The 25,390-nt window shown below is 40.1% G+C and overlaps 1 protein-coding gene across 4 annotated transcripts in view; it reads right to left on the bottom strand.

Annotated features, from left to right (window-relative positions):
• Positions 1-25,390, bottom strand: part of shroom2a (shroom family member 2a) — a 51,462-nt gene that overhangs the window by 1,431 nt on the left and 24,641 nt on the right. For 2 of the 4 annotated variants that reach the window (XM_047374480.1, XM_047374479.1), the window contains exons 4-12: positions 13,586-13,687; positions 13,242-13,259; positions 12,611-12,733; positions 8,984-11,381; positions 7,790-7,875; positions 3,201-3,764; positions 2,128-2,682; positions 376-544; positions 5-277 (exon numbers count right to left, since the gene is read on the bottom strand). In XM_047374480.1, coding sequence (XP_047230436.1) covers positions 5-277; positions 376-544; positions 2,128-2,682; positions 3,201-3,764; positions 7,790-7,875; positions 8,984-11,381; positions 12,611-12,733; positions 13,242-13,259; positions 13,586-13,687 — 4,288 coding nt within the window. The remainder of the gene's footprint in view (positions 1-4; positions 278-375; positions 545-2,127; positions 2,683-3,200; positions 3,765-7,789; positions 7,876-8,983; positions 11,382-12,610; positions 12,734-13,241; positions 13,260-13,585; positions 13,688-25,390) is intronic. The other 2 variants (XM_047374481.1, XM_047374482.1) reach the window with 2 other exon arrangements.

Here is a 25,390-nt window from a genome sequence, read left to right as displayed (position 1 = left end):
TCACCCTCTCCTCAGGTGTAGCTTCCTCCTCCAGGTTGTTGAGGGCGTTTTCCACCCTGGCCAGGCGGCCTGAGAGGGACAGCAGCAGGCTCACCACCTTGTCCAAGTCCCCGACAAACATCCTGAACTTTTCCAGCTCATTTGGCCGGCACACCTGCTGTACCTGGGCTTCCACCTCGTCTCCCAGAGCGTTGTTGTCCAGGATGTCCTCAAGAAGGCTCTCTTTAGCTTCTCGCAGCACCTGGAGCTTCTTACTGAGGCTGTCGATCAGCTCTTGCTGTGAGGGGAAACGGAGTGCCAAAAACAAAAATGAAGGAAAATCCAAAATCTTCTACATTATTGTAACAAGCAGGAATCACAAACAAGTCTTTTTACCTTCTTGTTGTTCAAACCAATGTCCAGTTCATCCTCGGAGTCTTCCTCCTCATCCTGATCCTGCATGTCCTTCATTTTGATCAGCAGCTCAGCTTTGGGAGCAGAGGTGCTGTAGTATGTTGAACTGGTCACCATGGTGAGGGCCGCTGCCATGTTTTCCTCTTTTTCCCTGAAATGCAAATCACCTGTTAGTATTGAGCTGCTCTAAAACCAGAATTAGCGATAAATACAGTGCAACCATATGTTTGGCACAGCTGATAAAGATGAGTAAAAACCCTTAAAATAGATTCATCTTCTATTGCAGAATGTAAGAAATTCATTTTTTTCAAATTACGATTTTAAATTATAATTCTTGATAAATATTAATTAATCAATAATCATAATTCTTACACTATTAAAAAGTAGTGTAAAATTATTAAGAAATTTAATGAAATTTCCTAGTTTTTTTTTTTACACATCTTTACCAGGGGTTGCAAACATATTTGGCTGCATGTGTTTCTTGCCATCACTTTAATAAAGGCGATAAATGAAAAAAACAAAACTAATAACATGTAGATGTTAACCTTTACAGCTTGCTGATGTCTTACCCAGTTCTACTCAGTTTAGCTAAAACACCACAAACATGCTTTTTCAAAACTTTGCAATCCTTGTTATAGATTATAATGGTGATAAAATGAGACATTAGAAACAATAAATGTCTGCAGGCAGGCTGGCCTCATTAGATGAGGAACGTGCTAGTTATCTGAGGAAGCAACAACAATCTCCTGGGTCTAATCTGCATAAACCAAAACATTGCTCTGCATGTACAGAGCAGCACAGAACTGGCTGATCTTTTGAGAAGAGTGACCCAGTGCTAGGTTATGATTATATACACCACCGGTAGTGAGAATCTACTGTAGGTGACTAAATGAAAGTCAGGTTGTCACAACGGTCCTGTGAAGACTGGAAAAGGCAACTAGTTTCTATGGAAGCCTGGAAGACTGCCAGTCACACTGGTCACCCAGAACGTCTTAGCAAGAAGATCCCAGGAAACCAAATCTAGCCTCCCAGGAGCCATTCATAGATGCAGCAGCCAGGTAGGCTACACGTCACATACGTCACTTTGTTTACATAAAATCTGGACCTGCGCTGAGCACAAGGAGACATTTCCACTTTGTTTACTGCCACCGGCAGTCAGGAAGGAATGAAACAGAACAAGCAGTTTTCCTGAACCGTGAACCCATTATTTTGCCTGGACTCTGGACTTGTGCACACTGACCATTCTCTTTATTCAACTCAGTTCTCAAAGGGAAATTAAATGTTGTAATTAACGTTATACATGTTTCTACAAATAGTTGCGGTAGACGTTATAAGTGACTAATCATTGATCTATTAAAAATGAACCAATCAGCTTTTCCTGGACGAGCTGTTTTTTTAGTTTTAGTTTTTTCTTATTTGACCTACTGACAAATAAGGTCGCAGCTCTGAATGAAACAAACAAAATGAAGAATTTACAAGATTATCCCCTTCTTGCATCAAAACATGTCTCAAACCTGTATCTAATTTTAAAAATGTAAAAAGATTCCACGCTGTTTTGTTCATGGGGTTTGATCTATTTTAATGAATGAGGAATTTAAAAAAATGCAGATTTTTTGGTGTTTCACCTGGAGGTCACTGATCAGAGCCTATCAGACCAAAATGGTCTGGTTCCTGACTGACTGACTGGTGCATCTCTGTCCTTTAGGTCTTGTTTGAAAGCTGTGTGATGCTCACCTCTCTTCGATGGGCCGAACGTTAGTCTGCTTCGTCTGCACCTTCCTGCGCTGGTGGGCTCCGTCTAACAGCTGCTCCCCCTGAGGGAAGATCCCCTCCATCAAGTCCATTGTGGTCATCATCTTACTCTGATCCAGAATATCAGCAAGTGATTTATCCTTCCCCATGATGTCCCTCGCCAGCTCCTCTCTCTTCTGATCCTCCTTTTCACTCAGTCCTGTGGTTTCTCGCCTGCTGCTGGGCTCCTCGCTGTTGAAGCTTGAATGATCTTCCACGGTGGTCATGTACGGCTCTCTCTGAGCAGCTTGCTGCATCTCAGTATCTGGAGTATTTTCAGGCTCCCTCTGTCGAGTAAAGGCACAGAAAACAGAGTCCTGTCCCAGAGCTGGCGGAGTGCTGAACCTGGCCACACTTTGGTCCTCAGCTTCGCTGTGAGGGAGGGGACTTTGCTGGAGAAATGGAGAGTTTTCCTTCTCCTCTATTCCTTCCGAGTGTACAATCCTAATGGGAACTTTTCTCGCTGCGGTTTTCTGGTTTTGTATCAAATGCTCCACCCTGAAACAGAAACAAATCAAACACAAAGATATGTAAAAACATTTTAATCTGGAAGAAGTCTCTTCTTTCAGCCACTGCAGCAATGCTTTGATTTCAAAGTTTGGCTGCAAGTTGGCAACTGGAATTTTTTCCATGCCCAATGTGCTGGAATATCCAGGACAAGTAGACTCCTCCCACCCTTTTGGTTTCAACTAGCTGTAGTTATAATCTTTCTGCAGAGTCTAAAATTCACAACAGATGATACTGATTTGGCTGGATTAAAAATAAAAGGATAAACAGAAAAGTCTCTTTCTTTCACCAGTTAGAAGAATTATTCCAAACTACTGACAGCCTTAATAAAAATGCAGAAAATCCAAGTTATCCAAAGTTTCCACAGCATGATGGCACTCACATGTTGCAACTACAGAAGCAGTGACCCTCACTACGCTCCTTTGTACATGCAGCATAAAGACCCGACAGCAACTCAAACTGTGACTCTTTAGTAACAAACCCCTGTCCTGATGAAGCCTAAAGGTTACCTGTTTGATTCGTCATCATGAAGATAGACTGGAGGTTTGTCGCTGAGTCTCTGTGGAGAAAACTGTGGAGAGGGAGAGCGCTGCCCCTCCATGCTGAAAAGCCCTAAGGGTCCGTAGGAGGAAGACAGGGGAGAGGAAGAAGCCTGAGGATTGGATGTTGATGGATGATGTACTGCCCCTTGTCCTTTGTCCACCAGTCCTTTGCCCTGCTCAGAATCTGTCTTTGCAGAGGAGGTGGGATTAGGTTCAAAGTTCGAAGAGCACTGGGTGAGGACGTCACTCTGGGAATTGGTGAAGGATATCTGGGAGTTGATTTCTGGATGTTCAGAGGAGGAAGGCTTCTTCCCTGGTCCAGATGGGGGCTCTGTGTGGCTGAGTTCCCCTGGCTGAATGGGACTGGAAGAAGGAGACATAGACTTGTGGTTCCTGGTGGCAGCAGAAGTAGATCTCTGTCTGCAGTCCGGATTGGCTCCTGTCATGAGTAGAGGGGGTGGTGCTGAGTAAATCTCAATCTCTGCTGGCTTTTCTCCCACTTTGCAGTCACCTGAACTGTTGTCAGAGAACCTGAGGAATACAACAGAAAGCTTTTAATTACACAGGCTGGAAGCACAGACTATCATCTGCACCTTATTCAAATAATACACTGTGGAGTAGATCTTGTAGCAGCCACTGTGATTATGCCACCATGAGAAGACACACGTCTCTCTATGCTCAGCAACAGCGCAGCTGGCAGCTTGGAGAGGAATGTTTCAGTTCCCACAAAGTCTGCACAGAGGGATACATATTCCTCCAGAGCAGATCACTTTTTCCTGCCTCAATCACACTCACTTTTAACTCTTTAGAGGAAAAGTTACTCACCATAGGTTAATGGCATTGGAAGTGGATTCAGGCCTGCTGGCGAATTGTAAACAGACTTAAACCTTTAAGTGTTTAATAGCTCAGCACAATTTAACCACCCAGCACAGTTAAAAGCAGTCATTAACTCATCCATCCAGCCTGCTTTATGTGCATAAAAGAAAACCAAACAGACTAATATCATGCTTTCATACAAACAGATTACATTTCCACGCTTCTTCTGATACAAATTCTGCTCTGAGCCATTAACTCATAAATCACACAGCTTTGATTAAAGGCTCAATTGATTCTGCAGTCACAAGATCAAATATGGTGACTTGGAAGCAGACTGACGCCATAACTCAAAGTTCCCGATTCAAAGCCTTACAAGTTCCAACAGGTCGCCCAGAAAGAGGTTTGTTGGTAGAGTGTAGACCGAATGTGGGAACGTTTTATTGTGGAAGTATTGTGGAAACCAGTACCCAACCAACACTAAAAGCAGTCAGAGGCATAACAAGGAAGGTTTCCACAACAGGAACTTTTTTTTTAGGAACCAGGGTAGTTTTTTGGGCAATCATTCAGTGCTTTTGGTTCAACCTTGCATCTACCAGGGTAAAATTCATCCTAGAAAAAGATCCTGGTATAGAGGCAGTATGTTTTGATTTACCCAACTTGTGTTTTCTCACTATTATGTTATGATCACCTCAGATTTAACTACTCTACAGTTCATATTTTCTATTAACTTTGACTGTGATAGGTTTAAAATCACGGACCTCTGCTTTCAGCTGCTGGTGGAAACAGAAAGATTTAATTACAGTGAAAGTCAGATTTTTTTTAAAATCAAAATACTTTTTTAAGCTTTTCTCCTTTAACAACAAAAATGCACAAACGCAAAATCCAATTCCGCCCACCCAAGACGAGAGATCTACATTATCTATAAAAAGAAAAAAAAGAAGAGGAAAAAACGAGAAAAATTGCTAAAAAAAAAACCAAACAAACAAACCAACCAACAAAAGAGAGTTAAAGTAATATTTTTGTGTTTAAACTAATATTCAGAAGCAAGAAAAACAGCCACATCCCCCCTGGTTCGTCAACAGATTCTTTAGGTAAAACAAAATGAGACATGCTGGTTATACTGTGACATCTGTGTAGGATAAATACTCTTGTGGAACATGTCCAGATTAATTTATTAAATATCTATTAATGTTGCATCTGTCCTCTGAGTTCGGCCTTGTTAAAGTATAGACTTCAATCCGACTGAGATGCTGTGGCATATCCCACAACCTGGGTTTGGGTATGTTTTTAATCGGAATGGCAGTAAATTGAGCATTACAGCAAGCTTAAATAAGTCAAATATCCTTACGCACATATTAGATATATTAACCATCTCACCTTACAGTGACAGTTTAATTTCCATCCAGCAGAGAATTAAGGGAGCATCCTGCCTGCCTGTCAGCTCTCTATGACTGAAACCGCCTGCTGGTGTCACTTTCCACCTGTATCAATACAGGGTGGAGCAAGAACATGACCTCGGCTACCAGACCTTATCATAACAATAACATCCTCTGTCTGCACTGTCGTAACACAAATGTGAGTGTTGTATGGTGTGGCTCCAACAATGAAGTTGCTCAATATCAGTTACTTTACACTCCTTTAGTTTCAGAAAATTCTTGAAAAACTGGCTGCTAACGTCACACACCATGATACTAAGCTGAAGAATTAGTCTTTGTAATCACAGAAGGCCTTTTAACCATAAAGGGTATTAAGTACTTCAATGAAAATTAAAATAAACCAAAGTTATGAGCCAATTGTTTTACTCTGTAGCCTTTTGACTAAAATGGCTTTTAATTGTGTAACTTTAATTAGACTCTGCCTGCTACACTCCCCTCCTCAAACCCTGCATGTTTATATCTCCTAAAAAACTGTAGGTTTTATAGCAAAATCAGCTTAACCCTGAAGGTGCTCTAGTTATGGCAAGAACTACTCTAAATTATAGGCATGCAATGTGTTTGGGAGATTTGAACAGTGGATATTTAGTTACAACAACGATAAGCCTGATTGGTCCAACAATGGGTATGCTTGACTTCAACCTCCAATGATGAAATCAAGGAAAAATATCCAATAAATAAGATGCATGTTTCACAGCAGCCGTCCTCAGATTAACATTTTACAGTTTTAGAAGCAAAATATTCAGATACTAAGTACTACGTTTTTTAGGTTTAGTTGTATGTATACTAGGTATGGGCAATGTAGACTAAAAGGTTTATTATAATATTTCTTGGTTTTATTGTGAAAACGATAAAAGTGGCGACATTAGCAACACTGTACTGCAGTGACTGCACACAGCTGTAGTCAACGACCCACGGTCACTGTACTGCTCTTAAAAAGAAAAAACTAAAATCAACAAACAACAACAGGCTACTTCACCACTCCAGTGACATTAAGTAGTGAACATTTTCCACTAAACAGCACATAACTGTGTTTAATCATATTTTTAAAGATTTTGATATGAATCTCTGTTCCCATGGAATCAACAGTGGGAATATAGTCAAAGTAACAATCCCCACACTTCTTTTAGTTTTTGGGGTTTACAACTACCATCATGTAGAGTTTATTGCTGTGAAGATAAATTCAATAATAACTGTAAAAGATATGACAATTGTCCATTCCTGATGTATTCTAGGGCTGAAACTATTAATTTGATTAACTGTTATTAGTCGACTATTGAAATAAGTGTCAACTAATTTAGTAATCGAATCGAATTGTTAACTGGAGCAAACCAACTCTGTAACATGCATTTTGCTGAAAGAACAACCCCCTCAGAGCAGTAATTAAGCTAAACTGTAAAATAAATATATATGTTTAGCATTTTAGATGAAAAACCTTCTTTGTAAATATGCTCCATCCGGACGTTCTCCAGTGGCATAGTTTTAGCTTCATCTAAGCGTTGTTCATGTTCTTACTAATGTTTTGTACAACTGCACCTTGCAATATGCCACAAAATGCATTGCAACTTTCTTCTATTTTTTATTTAAGGACTTAATTATAAAAATTCCATGTTAAATTTTAAAAAGTACTGTATTGTTACCTAATGATGGCATGGGCAAATTCTTTTTACTCGGGCTCACGATTTACATTTGTTGAGATACGTTAGACTGAACCCATGCAGAGCCCCAAACAGCGATGCGTTGTAAGGAACTAAATCACTAACACAGACAACACAATTAGAGCTTACTGGTAAAAATGTCATGCCTTTAGGCTGCCTCTGTGAACTTGGGCCCTCTATTAAATTCCCACAGAGTGCTGAAGAAACACTTCCTCACTGTCACAGACATATTCAGATGCCTCGCCCACACCGAGCCTCTAGTAAACGACACAAAGTTCAGATAGAGAGACGGCTTATGTTGTCACAGCTGCGCAGAGGCACTGCCACCATTACGCCTTTGCACATGATAAACACCCCAGTGTTCCTGTACAGCCTTACTGCCCTCTTTCATTGATACAGGAAAAGAGCAACAACAGTGAGATAAAGCAAGATACAGATCACACAATGCGTACTGATACTATGATAAAGGTGACACAACAAGTAGATGGAAAAAAACCCAAAACTCAGAGTATTTAACCAGTGTTCAACTTTTCCCCTGGGACTCTAAACATTATAAAGAGACATTCCCATGTGTGCAAACAAAGGTAAAAAAAAAAGCAGACGTATATTTTGGCAGATGTATAGTGAAGCTCACACAAGATTTACTCACCTTGTGTCTGCGATGAGGGTTTCAGCAGGGTCACTCTTCGTCTGGGAATATTCTGTGTTAGGCTTTGCTCCAGGAACTGGAATCTTCTGTAAATGAGGTTGAACAAACACAGATGGACTTATGCAAAGACATTCAAACATCCCAAAGACCCAAATGAATGTCTTGAAACAAAGTCATGTTAAAGTATCTCAATTTCCCAAAGCTGAACAAAATTAATTCAACAGGTTGATGCCTAGAAGGCAATCTACTAGGATGAGGGTGTGTCTTTACAAACAGATATAGATTAATATTTAACTTGGCCTGTTTCCTTTGTTGCTTTCTATTCAGTCACTAATCAGAAAAAGATCCACTGTAAGGGCTTGATGAATTTGTAACACTTTAATCAAAAATGATTACAACCAGGTTGTAGGTTACAGAGGCAGAAACGCCCAATTCAGTATGGACGCCATTACTGAGAAGACTTATCAGTTTCAGTGAGGTGGAATTAAACGTCAGAGGACTTACAGAAAGTTAAACGATATTTAAAAGGAAACTATTTGCTATGATTTGTTGAGACATCTCTATGTTTCATTTAGACTATGAGAGAGAGCAAGACTTTCAGTAGATAACAGAAAGGCTAAATGGAGTTCAGCTAAGATGCTCTGTTTTATACTTTTAAACTTTGAACCTCTGTCTTATGGTGAACAGGCTGGGTTTCTGCTCTCTTTCACCCTACAGACATGAAAACTGGCTCAGTGCGTAGCTGTTTAGCTGCGTTTCCGCCCTAGATGAAGCCACTAAAGATGCTGCTACTGCCATTAACTCTTTACTTTCTCTCAGACATAGAAAGCACTCCTGGATCAGTGTTTTTGTATTTGTTTGTGTGTATGCTCCATTTTCTCAAACTTGCACCGCATTTAACTGCACTATATAACTAAACTGAACTTAATTTGGAAATGTTGGGAGTGTTTCAGAATTCTCTGGGTTCAGGCAATGGTCTATGACAACAGTTGGTAAAAATCCCTAAAATTAGATAGTAAGCCAGTTTAAAAATGACCGCTCTTCATGCAGTCATGTTCGTATAGCCTTTTACATTACAGCTCCTAAAGAGAAACCATAACTGTCTGAAACAGTTATTGGCAGGTCAGAGGAGAAGGTTCATTAACATACTCAGGAAACACCTGAAACAACAGACATTGTAACTTTGTGTCTTACCTGTTCATACATGTCTGCTGAGGGCGATGATCTGGATCTCCCATGGAAACACGTCCTCTGGGTTCTGTCCTCTGATGCTGGATCTAGGATGTTATCGGCTGAACGATACCGTCCAGAGGCTTTTTTCTCTGGATGTTTGCTCTGTATTTTCCAACTTGCTTCATATTCTGCGAATGTACCGAGTCGTTGCTTATCTTGAGAGGATGGTGTAGAATAAGAAACCTTAGTGCTCTTGATTCCCTCCTTTGTGTCCTCAGTCCCACAGTTAGAAGCCGGATCTTTGCCTTGGTACTTTAAATGGCTTTTAGGGGGCATGTAATCAGGGAATCCTGGCTTCATAGTTTCATTTAAGAGTTGCTGCTCTAGTGAAGAGTTAGCATTTTCAGTAGGAGGTGGACCTTCATTAACTCCAACTTCATAGATTTTATCTGGTTCAGAATAAGACCGGATCTTCTTTTCTGTAGGGAAACGCTTACGGTAACCAATACGAGTAACGTGACCAGTGGAATAATTTGTTCCCGACTCTATGACTGTTGCCAGAGGGTTGCCATCTTTGCGGGCCTGTGCTGAGGACTGGTAGTTGGGCTGAGCCTCAGCTGCAGAGTGCTCCAGCAAGACAGGTTCCAGATCTCTCCTCCTGAAAGAGGTAGCCTTGAGCACCTTTGCTTGTGCTTCCTTTAAATGATCTTTGTAGAAGTTAGAGAAGGACCCATCTGCAGAGGTTGGGGTGGAATTTTTAGTGGATTTCCATGAATCTTGATCTTCTGCTTCACACTCAGCCCCAGGGAGAGCAGCTGCACTCTTACTTTTCTGCAGCTTTGCTCTTCTCATCTGGATTTCATTTCTCAGCGTAGTGGCAAACCGCTCACTGCACTTTACCTGCTTGCTTTCGAGGGACTCCTCAGAGTTTGGGCCACTGGGTTTCTCCTCTTGACCTTCAACATTCATGGATAGGGAGTGAAGCATTGGGGTTGTCTGAGGGCAGATCTTGTTGCTCATCTGGCTTTGAAGCCTAATGTCTTTTTGAGAGTCTTTGAGCTGAGCAGGCAGAGACCTCCTCTGCTCAGACTGCTTTTTAGGAGGGTCACATGTGTATAAAGGATTTGCCATTTGTGCGCTGTGTCCTCTCTGGCTTTCCCCATCATCAGAGAAGTGTTTAAGAACAGATGTTTCAGGAACAGTGGTCACTGGGTGCTTGCTGTAAGCATTGCTGTCTTTGTTGTGAGAGGAGTTTTGATGTAGTTGAGGCAGATGATACTTGACTTTGGTGGCTGTCTGCTCAGGTCCAGTTTGTGATGGATCTACACCAGTACCGGCCCTCCGTTCATTTGGTATATCTGACCAAGATGAGGTGATGGCCTTATTGGATGTAGTGACACAGTAATATCGGTTCGGTCCGGTGGTCTCTGTGGTTTGGTTAGTAGTTGTAGAAGACAGAGAGGTGCTTAAGCTTCGTCTGTGGTTCTGGCTCGAGTGCTGACTAGCACTATTAGTAGAAGGTTCCTGCGAGCTGCAGTGGTACCCACCAAGATTTTGTGGCTTTGGTACAGATATGGACCAGTTCTGAGGATGGAAAGTGCTTTTGTCATTATGTTGTCTTGGGTGGAAGATCTGGCTAACATGGGGAACTTGTTGTTGCCCAACATCACTGTTGTAGAAAGAATACTGCTTGTTAGAGCTGAACTGGGTGTGACTGCATTTATCAGATGCAAAATAAATATTTTCACTGTCGTTCTTTGGAGAAATGTTGTGGCTGCGGCGAATTTCAAAAGACCCCTTACGGGCCAGAGAGGAATCAGATTCTTCAGAGTGAGTTTTAACCATCCCTTTCTCATGTGCCTTGGTTGCAGCAAAGCTATCACTGCGTGCAGGTGGAAGCGGAGGGGGAGGAGAAACACTCTTCTTTTTCTCAGGGACATTCCACACAGGTCCGAAGCTGGTTCTGCTTGAAGTGGAGTGCCGTGACCCTGGTGAATCCTCAGCCTGTAGACCACTGTGGCCAAAGTTAACTCCTGGCATCTGAAAATATGTGACTCTTTCATCCTGTCTGCCCCCATCAGCAGCCAGGTTCTGGCTGTTTCTGCCATTGCTGTGTTTTGGTCCTGCATCCCACTGACCGACCTTATAGGCCACGTTCTCTGACGAGGCAGCATTGCTTCTTGAGAGTGAATAGTCTGGCGTGCTCGAGGTTGTAGAGAGGGAGCTGTAAGCGGAGTCTCGTTTTCCTCCTCCCAGGTGCTCCATACTGTTGTTCGACTTAGCAGGTGACATCCGACCAGCAGGATATGAGTGTGGGACATGTTCTAGACTATCCATGCTGCCAAGAGAGCTGAACTGGTCAGAGACTCTGCGCAAATTTGTCTGCTCCCAGCCAGAGGATAAATCTGTAGCAGATGAGCTACAGCAGCAAGAAAATAAAGTAAGAAAATATGAGTACAGAGGCTTTTCTATAATAGGAGGTGGCACATCAATACCAAAACTATCAATATATGACTGAATTATGGAATCCAGTCTATTTCAAGCTTATTGTAGTTTTTTTTAGTAAGATCAAGACATGAGCCGGTTATTGGCATCAAGGTAAACCAAGGTTTGACAAACCATAGTTTTAAACCCACAAATATTTACCTTCATACTGTTTTATAGCTTTAAAATCCTGTTAATGTCTCCTTTCCAGAGAATGTGCCGGAGTAACGGACGTTACGCTGTAATTGTAGTTCTGTGAATTTCTGGATGACTGCCTGTCACACTGGTCACTCGGAACCTCTCCCCTGTGAGAAGATCCCAGAGACCGAACGTAGCCTTCCACCTGCTACTTATAGACGCACGCCCAGGTGGGCTACGTGTCACGTGCGTGACTTTGTTTACATTTAATCTCGACCTGCGAGGAGCACGAGGAGACATATCCACTTTGTTTACTCCCACTGACAGTCAGGAAGGAATGAAACAGAACCAGAGTTATCTCCGTCTGCAGCATTAATTAATGCAGTTCTTTCCCGCTGTCCGGTTCCTGCAAACTGCTGGTAGAGCTGGTAGAAAGACCGCAACTACACTTTTCCCTTGTTTATAAAAAGGTTATTTAAAGACAATTTTAGCTGTTTGGAAATATTTTTGGTTGTGATAAACACAGCAAGTCATGATGTGGAAACTAAAGGGACACCACCGCCTTATTAGATCATGTGTTTGTTAAGCTAAGCTGAGCTGAGCTAATATCAGCCATTAAAAAGAGTATAATGATATAAGCATTTAAAAAAACTTCATTCCTTTATTCCTAAATCAAAATAATAAATGTTCCAGATAACATTATTATACCTGTAACAATCAACTGGTTAGAATATTTCAGCAACAGTAGGAATAATTGTTGATTTCTGTTTCACACAAAAACTGTTGCCAGAATCTCATACTGGTCCATGCCAAGTTAGAGTAACTCAAAAAGTCCTATAGACATCAGAATACACCAACATGAATAATACCAACTCAAAACAAGTTTGAGGAAAGATTTGTTTATGTAAAACAATGCAATAAAATGAGAATAAATTAACTTAAAGTTCTGACGACTAAACCATTCAACTGTCTAGTGTAAACATGAAACCTCAGACTCAGCAGCAAAACATTTAAAATCTCCGTTACCTTGCATCATATCTGGGGTGCCACACTGCGGTGGGCGGAGACTGTCTTCTGCCAGTTTCTGATTGGCTTTCATTGAACTTGGTGGAGTGCCAGGAGTGAGGCCTGCTTATGGGCTCATTCCGTCTGCAGAGAGGACAAAAACACAGACTGGATTACAAACCTGGAAAAAGTTTGACTCAGTACATGTTGACTTTATCAAGAAGCTTAAAAGAAAAGAACAGGGTTCAAAAACTAGAGACTGGTTGTTTTCTATTGATAACTTTCAGTTTGCCTTTATTTAGGAAGAGCTCCTATTTGAACAAATAAGTATGTATTAAAAATAAATTTGCTTTAAAATTTCACAAGATTTGTGTTGGTATCTTAAAACCTCGGTATACTCCTACAGGTCCTGGGCAAATCTGGAGGCCTGTGGAGATCTGAAAATGGATATTCCATAAAGACAGAGCCTAGAGTTGAGGTTTCAAGTAACGTTTAAAAACCTGCAAACAAAACAAATTACTCTAGGAGTCAGTGATGTATAATATTTTTGAATCACTCCATCAGTCACAGTGGGAAAACATGGGTGAATTTTGAGATTTGTTTTAGCGATCAGAACTTTTGTGCAGATGACAGTAACCCATAAAACACATACCCTTCAAAGCCGTTCTTTCTGAGGTAGCATGTCACAGGGCAAACACAAGAAAACAAAATAAATATTTACATTTCCTCAAAAAAACTGTCAAAAAGTATTCTATGTCTAACTGGATGAAAAGACGACGCATGCTGCACAAATGGAACGAGCTTTATCTAATGATATGAATCAAAGGAAAATGTGCAAAAGCCAGCAGGTGATGATCTGCCAAAGAAAGAGAAAAGAATGACTAAAAATCACTAAGCAAATGATTTCTATGGTAATGTTCACAAGGCAGGCATGATGAAGGGGAGGTGGACAGGAAATATGAGCTACTTCTTTACAGTAAGGTCACAGAATCATACCTCATGGAACTTCGCAAAATCTTCGTAAGAAAGCTTCTTGCCACATGCACGTCATTCTCTGAAGGCATTTTCTGAGCTACAATATCCACCATTTTCAAATTCCTGGGCAGCGGGGGCAGGAAGACACAAAGAGCTCACCAGCAGGACAAGACAAACACCACTTTACATTTTAAAATATTCATACACTTGTTAACAGTAACCCGGTTGGCCACACAATTTCAATTTTAAAATGCTATACTTTTCCAGACTCAAATGTTTAGATTTTCAAGTCAGTTTTAGGCCATTTTTCCTGTTGTTGCCTTAATTACATATATCTTCCAAAAACAAGAGCTTTGAAAAATAGGGAAATTCTTGAAAAAATAAGTAACTCAGAGCACATCTATAAAAGAAAAACAAAACAAACAATTTAGAACAGAAAAGGTCCTAATCACTGAGAGAAGGCTTCTTCAATGAAACACTGTGTTCATTTTGTAAAATCCTGTTCCCATTTAAAACTCTGCAGGTCAGAGTTCATGTTCGACATGGTAAAGTCATTGTTAAGAACTGCAGACCTGTCACTGCTTTGCTTGTTGATAACTATTGACCTCTATGTAAAGAGAACCAGAATCAGCTTTATTGCCACGTTTTTACAAACAAACAAGAAATTTGACTCCAGTACACTATATATATACAGGTCCTTCTCAAAATATTAGCATATTGTGATAAAGTTCATTATTTTCCATAATGTCATGATGAAAATTTAACATTCATATATTTTAGATTCATTGCACACTAACTGAAATATTTCAGGTCTTTTATTGTCTTAATACGGATGATTTTGGCATACAGCTCATGAAAACCCAAAATTCCTATCTCACAAAATTAGCATATCATTAAAAGGGTCTCTAAACGAGCTATGAACCTAATCATCTGAATCAACGAGTTAACTCTAAACACCTGCAAAAGATTCCTGAGGCCTTTAAAACTCCCAGCCTGGTTCATCACTCAAAACCCCAATCATGGGTAAGACTGCCGACCTGACTGCTGTCCAGAAGGCCACTATTGACACCCTCAAGCAAGAGGGTAAGACACAGAAAGACATTTCTGAACGAATAGGCTGTTCCCAGAGTGCTGTATCAAGGCACCTCAGTGGGAAGTCTGTGGGAAGGAAAAAGTGTGGCAGAAAACGCTGCACAACGAGAAGAGGTCACCGGACCCTGAGGAAGATTGTGGAGAAGGGCCGATTCCAGACCTTGGGGGACCTGCGGAAGCAGTGGACTGAGTCTGGAGTAGAAACATCCAGAGCCACCGTGCACAGGCGTGTGCAGGAAATGGGCTACAGGTGCCGCATTCCCCAGGTCAAGCCACTTTTGAACCAGAAACAGCGGCAGAAGCGCCTGACCTGGGCTACAGAGAAGCAGCACTGGACTGTTGCTCAGTGGTCCAAAGTACTTTTTTCGGATGAAAGCAAATTCTGCATGTCATTCGGAAATCAAGGTGCCAGAGTCTGGAGGAAGACTGGGGAGAAGGAAATGCCAAAATGCCAGAAGTCCAGTGTCAAGTACCCACAGTCAGTGATGGTCTGGGGTGCCGTGTCAGCTGCTGGTGTTGGTCCACTGTGTTTTATCAAGGGCAGGGTCAATGCAGCTAGCTATCAGGAGATTTTGGAGCACTTCATGCTTCCATCTGCTGAAAAGCTTTATGGAGATGAAGATTTCATTTTTCAGCACGACCTGGCACCTGCTCACAGTGCCAAAACCACTGGTAAATGGTTTACTGACCATGGTATCACTGTGCTCAATTGGCCTGCCAACTCTCCTGACCTGAACCCCATAGAGAATCTGTGGGATATTGTGAAGAGAACGTTGAGAGACTCAAGACCCAACACTCTGGATGAGCTAAAGGCCGCTATCGAAGCATCCTGGGCCTCCATAAGACCTCAGCAGTGCCACAGGCTGATTGCCTCCATGCCACGCCGCTTTGAAGCAGTCATTTCTGCCAAAGGATTCCCGACCAAGTATTGAGTCCATAACTGTACATGATTATTTGAAGGTTGACGTTTTTTGTATTAAAAACACTTTTCTTTTATTGGTCGGATGAAATATGCTAATTTTGTGAGATAGGAATTTTGGGTTTTCATGAGCTGTATGCCAAAATCATCCGTATTAAGACAATAAAAGACCTGAAATATTTCAGTTAGTGTGCAATGAATCTAAAATATATGAATGTTAAATTTTCATCATGACATTATGGAAAATAATGAACTTTATCACAATATGCTAATATTTTGAGAAGGACCAGTATATATATATATATATATATATATATATATATATATATATAAATAAATAAATAATAGGACAGCAGTTTAAAGGTTCATGAATCTCTTACGATTACAGACATTGACTTCAAAACCATCTCCGTTCAGACTAGCTGAGAACAATGAATCTATTTTGTTTTCTACTTTCCAATTTATTTCATAGTAAGGATGCCAAGATAGTTATTATCTACATGTAAGATAATGGCTGCTCATAACCACTAAACAGAATCCCAAAAAAAAAAACAACAAAACACTGAAGTATCCCTTTAAAATCTTGACCATCAGAGGGTGTTGAAGACATTATGACTGCAGACGCTTCAGAGTTGACTTTATTCATATGTACTAGTTTCCTATTGTAAACAGGACTTTGAAACCTTGTTTTTTTTTTACTTATCTCAACATTATTTTAATTAAAACTGGAAAAAGAATAACTATATTATTAGTTATTCAGCTTTATGTATTCCAGATAAATGCTTCAAATAGTTTTGATCAAACACTCTAAATGTTTTACAATAACTTTTGTCTTAACACATTTCAAAAACTTTGCATCTTTTACATATAGGCAATGTGAACTGCACCCTGCTTCCTTGAACTGCTTTATATTTGTTTTTATTTAAAATTTTTGAGAAAATGGAGCAGAGAAAATAGTATAGAAAGTCAAAGATTTCCCATACTTATCCAGATCTGGAAAACAGTAGGACCAAATGTCATATTTTTCAATACTGCACAGGAAATATGAATGAACTTCTGCAGAAAGATGTTTGCAACAGAACAAAACCAGGCTAAATAAATCTCCAACTTAATTATAAAATATTTTAATTTAAAAAGGACAATATAGTAATAATTATGAATAATAAAGCACTCAAACTCTATCTTATAACTCCCCCTTCTGGTAAAAATACTCACTGACTAAATACCATATATAGTCAATGGAACTGGAGCGTATGAGAAAGTCCAGGTAAGATGTACAGTATAGTTTAAAAGGAAAATGGCAGCAACCATCTCTTATGAGAAATCAGTAAAGCAGTGGTGAGCTATAATCAAACTCTGCCATATGGTCCATGGGGGACACCGGCCCAGCATGAGCCAGGGGGGCTTAACAGAGTAGAGAATCTCCTTCAAAATCAGATCAGCCACTTCACCGCTTTATTCAAGCTGTTGTCTGGATTCCAGACATCTTTTCTGCCCCCACTCAAGTTCAAAACTGATACAGTTTGGCTGCCACAGAGGAGGTGACTATTTGTAGTTGGCAGGTGATTAGCCACTAACCAAAGAAACAAATAGCTGCTTTTAAAATCATTTGAATTCCTTTGTTTTTCATATACGGCAGGATTATTGGCCAACGGGCTCTGATTTCTATAGGCGAGTTAGTAGTGGTATATTCAGCAAATCAATCTGTTGAATCTATATCAAAACATTATAATACAATGGTATAAAAGTAAAGATTTTCTGGCCTAGACATTCACTGGAAATTTGTACAAAATGTCATAAGGTGACACAGGTCCTGTAATCAGCTTTAACTTAGAACATGACTCCTGCTTTTGGATAAAATTAATACATTTTTGACACACTATGATCTGTTTTCAGACCGACAGATTTGGTAAAGCCTCTATAAAGTGGGACAATTCCACAAAATGAATTGAGGATTAGAGTTAAGACCTATTTAGACGACAAAGACAATCCAACATGGAACCCATGTCTTCCTTGTGCCTTCCATCAGCCGGTTTCTGGGGCGCTCGTAGCTAACCACACATGGCGCATGCTATTGGTATGCAAATCAACCTGATTTTATTAGGCCTATCGTCAGGGCTACAGCTGGGCAGGCACAGATATGTCAGGAAAGTGAATCAGATGGCTGCAATGGGGGCAGGGGAAGAGATTGCTTTCTGAGTGACCAGTTTGAAGTCCAACTTCACACCAAGCATACGCATGAATGACCAGTCAAGATTCAAAAAGATACAATTCTCACAAAACACTTAAACAATGTCAAGTAACTCTGATCACTCGTTGTTTCACGTACAATACTTTACAGATTAAGTTGCTTTTTTCTCTTTTAAAATGCAAATTCCTACTGATCATGGCTTAACCTACATGACTGATGACCTCATACTGAGAGGTAAAACAAAGGACTTTTACAACAATAACAAAGTATTAGGGTCAAAAACTAAAGGAGGCCCCATCATCCACAATTATTCACTGATGCACAAAAAGTGAAAAATCTAAGAGTGGCAGCCTTAAAAAAACAAAACAGATTTCAACTATTTAATGATCAAATGTAACAAAAATAAAAAAAACTGAAGCCAGACTCACCAAACACGTGGATGAAGGAATACAGAAATAACAAAAACAAATGTAAATCCTAAAAGCAGCTCACTAATATCAGGGTTGAATTTACTTTGGGTTGTAAAGTGCGACCAGCTGTATCCATGTGCTGGTCAGGCTTACTAGTCCCAATACTTCAAAGGCAGACTAAGATAAAAAGGACAAACAGCCTCTAAGTTCTGAGCACCAGCATTACCTACAAACACACTTCATCTGTCAACGTCAACATACAGTTCAACACGAAATGGCCAACACTAAAACTAAAACCAGGTTTTCCTGGCAGAAGTAGTTACATTTAGGGCAGGTTTTCTTCAGGATTACTGGGGTTTTTCCCTTGAGAGGGGGTAGAAAAGTGTACCAAAGGGGAGGAGGGCCTTTGTCATAGCCAGTCCCCTTTGAGTATTCCCCCTTCCTTGCGTCATCTCATTGGCTCTAAGGGGCTAATATGCTAATAATGAGATGAAATGCCGGATTCTTGTCTTGCCATCACCCCTGTTGTGAGGTACACATGCATTTCAACAATTACTATGGCAACAGCTTTATCTATAGTGTGTGAGAGTGCTCGGTTTCCTGAAAGAGGAGCTACTGATCGCCAGCAGTGTTACCACTACATGGTAAACACAGAGCAATATCAGAAACTATGGACTGGTCATTTCAGATACTATTGCATTACACTTTTTAGTATAACGACATAGTTTCAAATTACAAACCAATCATGGTGCTGTAACCGATATCAAAGGTTAAAGGTTTTAAACCGTTATGGTTTGAAAACTGATAAAACTTTCTGTCATATCATTCCTGCTGTTTATAATCCTGAAAATGAGACACCTGAGAGAGCGACTGGAGTTTTCTCTGCCTGTTTAGAGCACAGAATAATGTAGCACAACCCCTCTCCCACCTGTTGCTGTATTTTCTGATCCGCAGGATGAAAGGAGGCTACTACATATTGTTGGTCATTAAAAACAAAGACAGGTTGTGAAAAAAAAAAGAAATGGCACCACTCACGCTTATCAAGATAATACCATTTAAACTACAGTTGGTAAGCTATAAGCAACTGATTGCAGACTGGCTACCCTAGCAGATAGTCTGACGAATTAATCAGCTATTATCAGTTTGCAAGACTTGTGTTACTCTACGGACAGCAGAAAGGATAAAATAAGGGCTGTTCAGAATCTAGTTTTTCCTTAAGTCTTAATTCAAAATCAATTGACAGTAAAAAGGATTATGGACAACTAACTATAATAATAAATACCCCCTCCATTTTCTATACCTTCTTAATTCATGTTACATTATTTTTAGTAGCAGCAAGAATACTTGTTGCTTTTCAGTCTCAAAGAAAAGCACTTAAATCATAAACATACAGTTTTGTTTCAATTTTTGTGAAAATTAGACTGGCACAATAACAAGAAAACATGGGCCTGCAATGCTACTGGTGAATACTGCGATGACGAAATCTGTTACCAATAACCCCAAATATACAGTATATTTTTTTTCTGTTCCAGCTCACCTGTCTTTGTGAGCTTCAACATCCCAGCTACTGAAAGCATGCTACAAGTGGGGGCAATGAGGCCAGTAAAAGCCCATTCAACAGGCCAATATATGATTAGAAGGCAAAATTTGCATCCATACTTGAAACATAATGCTACAACAAATACTGCGTTCAAACAGTACCTTGTTATTGCAATTTTGTAAACACTAATACGCCAATGGAAACTACGATTCGATAGATTTCGCAGCTCTAAGCACAAACTTTGTTAATTATACGATTCAGTAAATAAATGCCTTTAGAGTCCTAAATGTTTTTGTTCTCTTTGACAATAAGAGAAGTTTAAACAAAACAGCAGCTTACCTTAGAAAACAACAACCTTTCCATGTTTTATTTTTTTTTGCCATTTGAAAAGGGAAAAACATTCCAGTACTCCTCACTGTTGTTTTTTTATTCATAAGAAATTGTTCTGGCACACAGACCTGAAATCTTGTGACAATGTGACGTAAAATCTAACTTCAAATATCTCCTGAAGAGTTATAGAAAGTCAGAGCCTAATGTTTTACACATTTTCACTCCGAAACCAACCTAGCAGTTTCAGCTGAGATAAGGAATGTTTCAGAAAAATGACAAGACAAGTAATTATCAGCCAGGTTGAAAAGCACGGCGATGTCAGAGAAAAATGCCGCAACATGTACAGTAATGGAAAGCCGAAAAATGCTGAGGCTGAAATTGCACAACCTGCACTTTGCAGGTGAGCTGCTGGATCCCATTTGCTCCCTAAGGAGGCTCACAAAGGCCTTTCTTCAACTAACCCTACAATCAAACCATTCATGTTTCGGGTGAGAGAGGTGAACCGTGAGCACCATGCAATAACCGGCACATTCCTGGGCTGAGTGGCATACCAGCTGCCAAGTCACGAGCTGTCTGTGCTGACCCATGGTCCACAAGCACCTGGAAACCTTCAGATTGAGAACAAGGCTTTAAACTGTATCATGATAAGGATTCCACAACATACGTCTTAAGTGCTGTCTTAAATTGTACTGGGACAACTTGCACACTCAAAGTAAAATAAAATATATTTAATAAGTGTGAGCAATCCTCACAAAACTGTCAAAATAGTAAAAAGGTGTGAAATATTTATGGGATGTCAGCCAGGACTTGGCTCTGATTCTGGCTCCTGGAGGGTTATTTCCCACATTAAGACTTTTCATAGGAGTTACCTGATGACAGAATATTCCTAATGTTAGACTTCAAACGTGAGTCAAATCATGAACAGAGATGGCAATGTAAGTTAAAGACAACTTTGCACCAACCCAGACCATGGCCTATATAATTACCCTCTACAGCTAGTCCTATCATTACCGTTTCTAAAATAGCATTTTACACATTCTAAAAACATTATATTCAACATACTTGTATGTGCCTTTGGCAGATTTTTGTCTTTTTAATGCTCATTATTTTTCTATTTTTAGTATGTATTACCTGTGTTTTGTTTGAGGTTTTGAGAGAAAGGCAATTTCAGTTCTCTGCATGTATGTACGTGTGGCTGAACGTTTTGACCTTTTTTGAATTTGAGTGTATCCAGCATACTATAGACACACCTCATAAAATGTTACCCAGGAACTAGCATTTCAACATGATATATATATAAATGTTACAATAGATGTTAGAGGCACACTAATAAATCGGCCAGAGTTGGACCATTTTGACCTTTATTACCACTGCCAGCTCACCCTTACAACAACTCTTCCAGGTCAAAGCTGTAACAGAGGGTACAAGTGTTAAATTAGTTAACTTCATTATTGGGGAGGTGCTTTAAAGACAGGCAGAAGAAGCAGACAGAGAGACAACCCTCTCACACAGTTGTGTGGTGTTGCCTCTGCTACAAACTTAAATAATGAATGTCTGCTAAAAACAGGAGGGCAAGAAAATGTTCTGAATTGTGTTCTTAACTCTTTGTATATTAACTCTTGAAGATAATCCACTAAAATCAGTAATAAAAGGTCAAAGAATTATAAAAATCCGGAGTTTCTGCCAGATAACTTAATAAATCTTTTGGATTTTGTTAAAAATCAAGACAAAAACTGCTCTTTAATTTCTAATTCTACCTTAAAGAATCAAAATTGTTCCAATGTAGGCAATAGAACAATTCATTGCCTAGTTGAATGCTGCCAAAATGGACAGATTGTCCATATTTCCCTAACTGGCCTGGAGGGGTGGTGGGGAAATAAGAGTAAGAGTAAGACTAGAAAAAAACAAAACTATGATTTCCTCTGTTGAGACACAAACAATTTTAAGAAATCTACTTAAATGAATTTTAGTTATCTGCATTCCAAACATACAACGTAGGCTTAATTAGAAAAATGAGGCTTGCTAAATGTAAGCCACTGCCCAGAACCCCTACTGAGTGCTTACACTGTAACATACCCCTGTAAGCTTTTCCTGCTATAACTGGATTTTGCTCTGAAACTCTGAAGCTTTCGCTAATCTAAAACAGCCATTTGGTGTGTAAGATAGAAGAAGAAAGAAAATGTTTATTTTGTTGCTACAAGGACAACATTAAACAGAACTGTGCAGCAGCAGACGACTTCTCCAGCAGCAAAAACTGATTGAACTTAGAAGTCACTATGGTACTTCTATGAGGACTCCAGAAGGGGAAAAGACAGCAACACAGCAATGTGGCGTTCAATCATTCATGCTGCAGTGAGTTGGGTCACTGGAGAAATCCAGTGCAGAATGCAGCGGTTTTTAGGAAACATAGCCACAATATATGATTATAGCAACCATTTTTAGGAAAAGGTTTGACACTGTATTATTCGCTCTACTGGAATAAAAACATCAGGTACATTTAGCTGAGTTTAGGTTTTAGAGGTCTTAGTGCATCAAGTTACTGATATTAGTTCTAAGAATGTCAACTATGATTCACAGTCAACAGCTCACTCCAAATCCAATAGGATAATTGAAGTGTATTCTGACTGTTTGCTTAGTTCTGGGCTTTAAACCAACTCTGCTGAAAATTGTGCAGTGCGATTAAACTATTCATATTCCTGTTTATGCAGAGATACCTTTAATCTAATTGATTTAAAGGTGGTATATTTACACTGCCTTGCAAAAATATTACCACTACCAATCAAAGGCTTGATTTACCTTCTGATTGAAAGGTTTGTCTTTATTTTTATTCCTACCTCTGTGAACTCCTTCAAGACTGTTGCAAAACCATTTCAGGTGACCACCTCATGAAGCTCATAGAACAAATGCCAAGAATGCAAAGCAGTAATCAAAGAATCTAAAATATAAATGTTCTGAGTTGTATAACAATTTCCTGTTTGCTACATAATTCTATGTCCTTTTGCTTCATAGTTTTGATGACTTCACTCTAAATCTACGATGTAGGAAGTAATAAAAATGAGGAAAAGCCAATGAATGATATAGGTATGTCTAAACTTGTGACTGGTAGTGAAGGTTCGTTGAACCCTTTATATTTTATAACCTAAAGCTTCAATATATTTTATTAGGACTTTCTGTGATAAACAGAGTGAAGGAAGTGCATAATTGTAAAGTGGAAGGAATTCAAAATAGCTCAAGGTCAGTGAGACAGAAAGGAGAGGGCTTTTCATCTTTAAGGCTTACCACAAATTCTCGATTGGATTTAGGTCTGGACTTTGACTGACCCATTCAACCCAAGTTAAACACTAAATCTAGGAATCTTGGCATAAGTACCTCCCTTTGCAACTGGATCATGGACCTTCTGTCCAACAGACCTCAGTATGTTGGGTAAGGCAACGGCCGTTCCACCACCATCACTCTCAACATGGGTGTACCACAGGGCTGTTTCCTGAGCCCGTTCCTCTACTCCCTCCTCACCAGATGCAGATCTATTGATCCAACTCTATCACCAATTTTGCAGATAACTGCATGGTGATTGAACTCAGAGACAACAATGAGTCAGGTTACAGGGCAGAGCTTAAGCGCTTAGCTGCTTGGTGTGCTGACAATAACTTTCTAATTTACACCAGCAAAACTAAGGAGCTCAATGAGGACTTCAACACCTCTAGTTTGGTTAAAAAGGCCAATCAGCAACTCTTCTTCTTGCAAACACTGAAGAATAACCCAATGTTTGCAGACATCCTGGGTAACATCTACGCCTGTGCAATTGAGAGCATCTTAGCCAAATGTATCACAGTCGGGTAGGGGAACTGTTCTGTTGCCAACCGCAAGGCACTGCAGCCGGTGACGAAAACAGCGGATGGTGATTGTAAATCTGCCTGTATGTATGAGGTCATTGTCCTGCTGTCCCCCAGTCTTTCACAGCCTCTGACATATTTTCTTCCAGGACTGCCCTGTATTTAGCTCCATCCAACCTTACATCAACCCTAACCCAGTTTGTATTAAGGTAAAAAAGTTCATTTTAATCTTATCTGACCAGAGAACGTTCTTCCACAAGCTCTGTCTCTTCCATGACAAGTTTTTTAACGAGTTAATGCGCTAACGAGTTTTATTTATACATTTATTTTTTAATTAATGCTCCTTGCCTGACCTGTTAGTTTAGGTGGGCAACCATGCCTTGGTAGGTTTGCAGTTGTGCCATACACTCTTCCTTTTTAGATGATGGATTGGACAGAGCTCTGTAAGATGTTCAAATCTTGGGACATAATTTCATAACCAAATCTAGCTTTAAAATTCTCATGAACTGTGTGCTTTGTTCCATCGTCTTGAAAATGCTCTAATGTTCTCTACCAAACCGCTAAGGCCTTTTTGAAATAGTGTGATTTATACTGAGATCAAAATACATACAGGTGGTATCTTTCAATAATTAGATGACATCTAAAGCCAATCGATTGCAATGGATTTTATTTTGGGTATCAGATCAAAAAGTGACTGAATACAAATGTTTGTCTAAGATGTCCTTTAGTAAATTAGGTCAAAAACTACGATTCTCTTTCAACATTCGTTTTGGTATCTTACTATGGGACACGCCTCCAGCGCCTGTCCCCCAGAAGCTCTATCACATTACGCCAGTCTTGACTGGCAGGCGGAAGTGACGTCCGCTCCCATGGGAGGGACTTCCTCCCAGTATAAAAGCCGACGTCACGTAGGTGATCTTCAGTCTAACACCTCTTCTCGCTCCCAGAAGCACCTCACAGACGGTCATTACAGTAACTTGAGCTAGCTTAACTGTTCACAGAGCGAGCTAACAACTTGGTCACCGAGCGCTTCTCAATAACTGTGCTCAACTGTTCTGAGTCTTTTTCCTCAATTTCCTTTTTTCCTCAATTTGTGACAGCCCCACCCCGTTTCAAGGGCATAGTACAGTCATACGCCCGGGGAGAGTCCACTCGCGTCCTGCAAGAGGAAATAATTTCCCTGCAGCACAAAAGAGCTGTTCGGCTGGTACCGCAGGAGCAAAGCAGAGACGGGTTTTACTCCAGATACTTTCTCGTGCCAAAAAGGGGCGGGGTCTGCGACCGATATTGGATCTGCGGGCTCTGAACACATATCTGAGACGGTATTCGTTCAGGATGCTAACACACGCAGCTCTGATAAAGTTTGTGCGTCAAGGAGACTGGTTTGTCTCCATAGACTTGAAAGACGCATATTTCCATATCCCTATATACCCCCCTCACAGAAAATACCTCAGATTTGCGTTTCAGGGAAAGATATACGAGTACCTGGTTCTTCCTTTTGGCCTCTCACT

Source organism: Girardinichthys multiradiatus, chromosome 9 (genome assembly GCF_021462225.1).
Source record: "Girardinichthys multiradiatus isolate DD_20200921_A chromosome 9, DD_fGirMul_XY1, whole genome shotgun sequence".
NCBI classification, from domain to species: Eukaryota; Metazoa; Chordata; class Actinopteri; order Cyprinodontiformes; family Goodeidae; genus Girardinichthys; species Girardinichthys multiradiatus.
The sequence above is the reverse complement of the archived record's forward strand: the minus strand, read 5'-3'. Positions and strand labels throughout refer to the sequence as shown.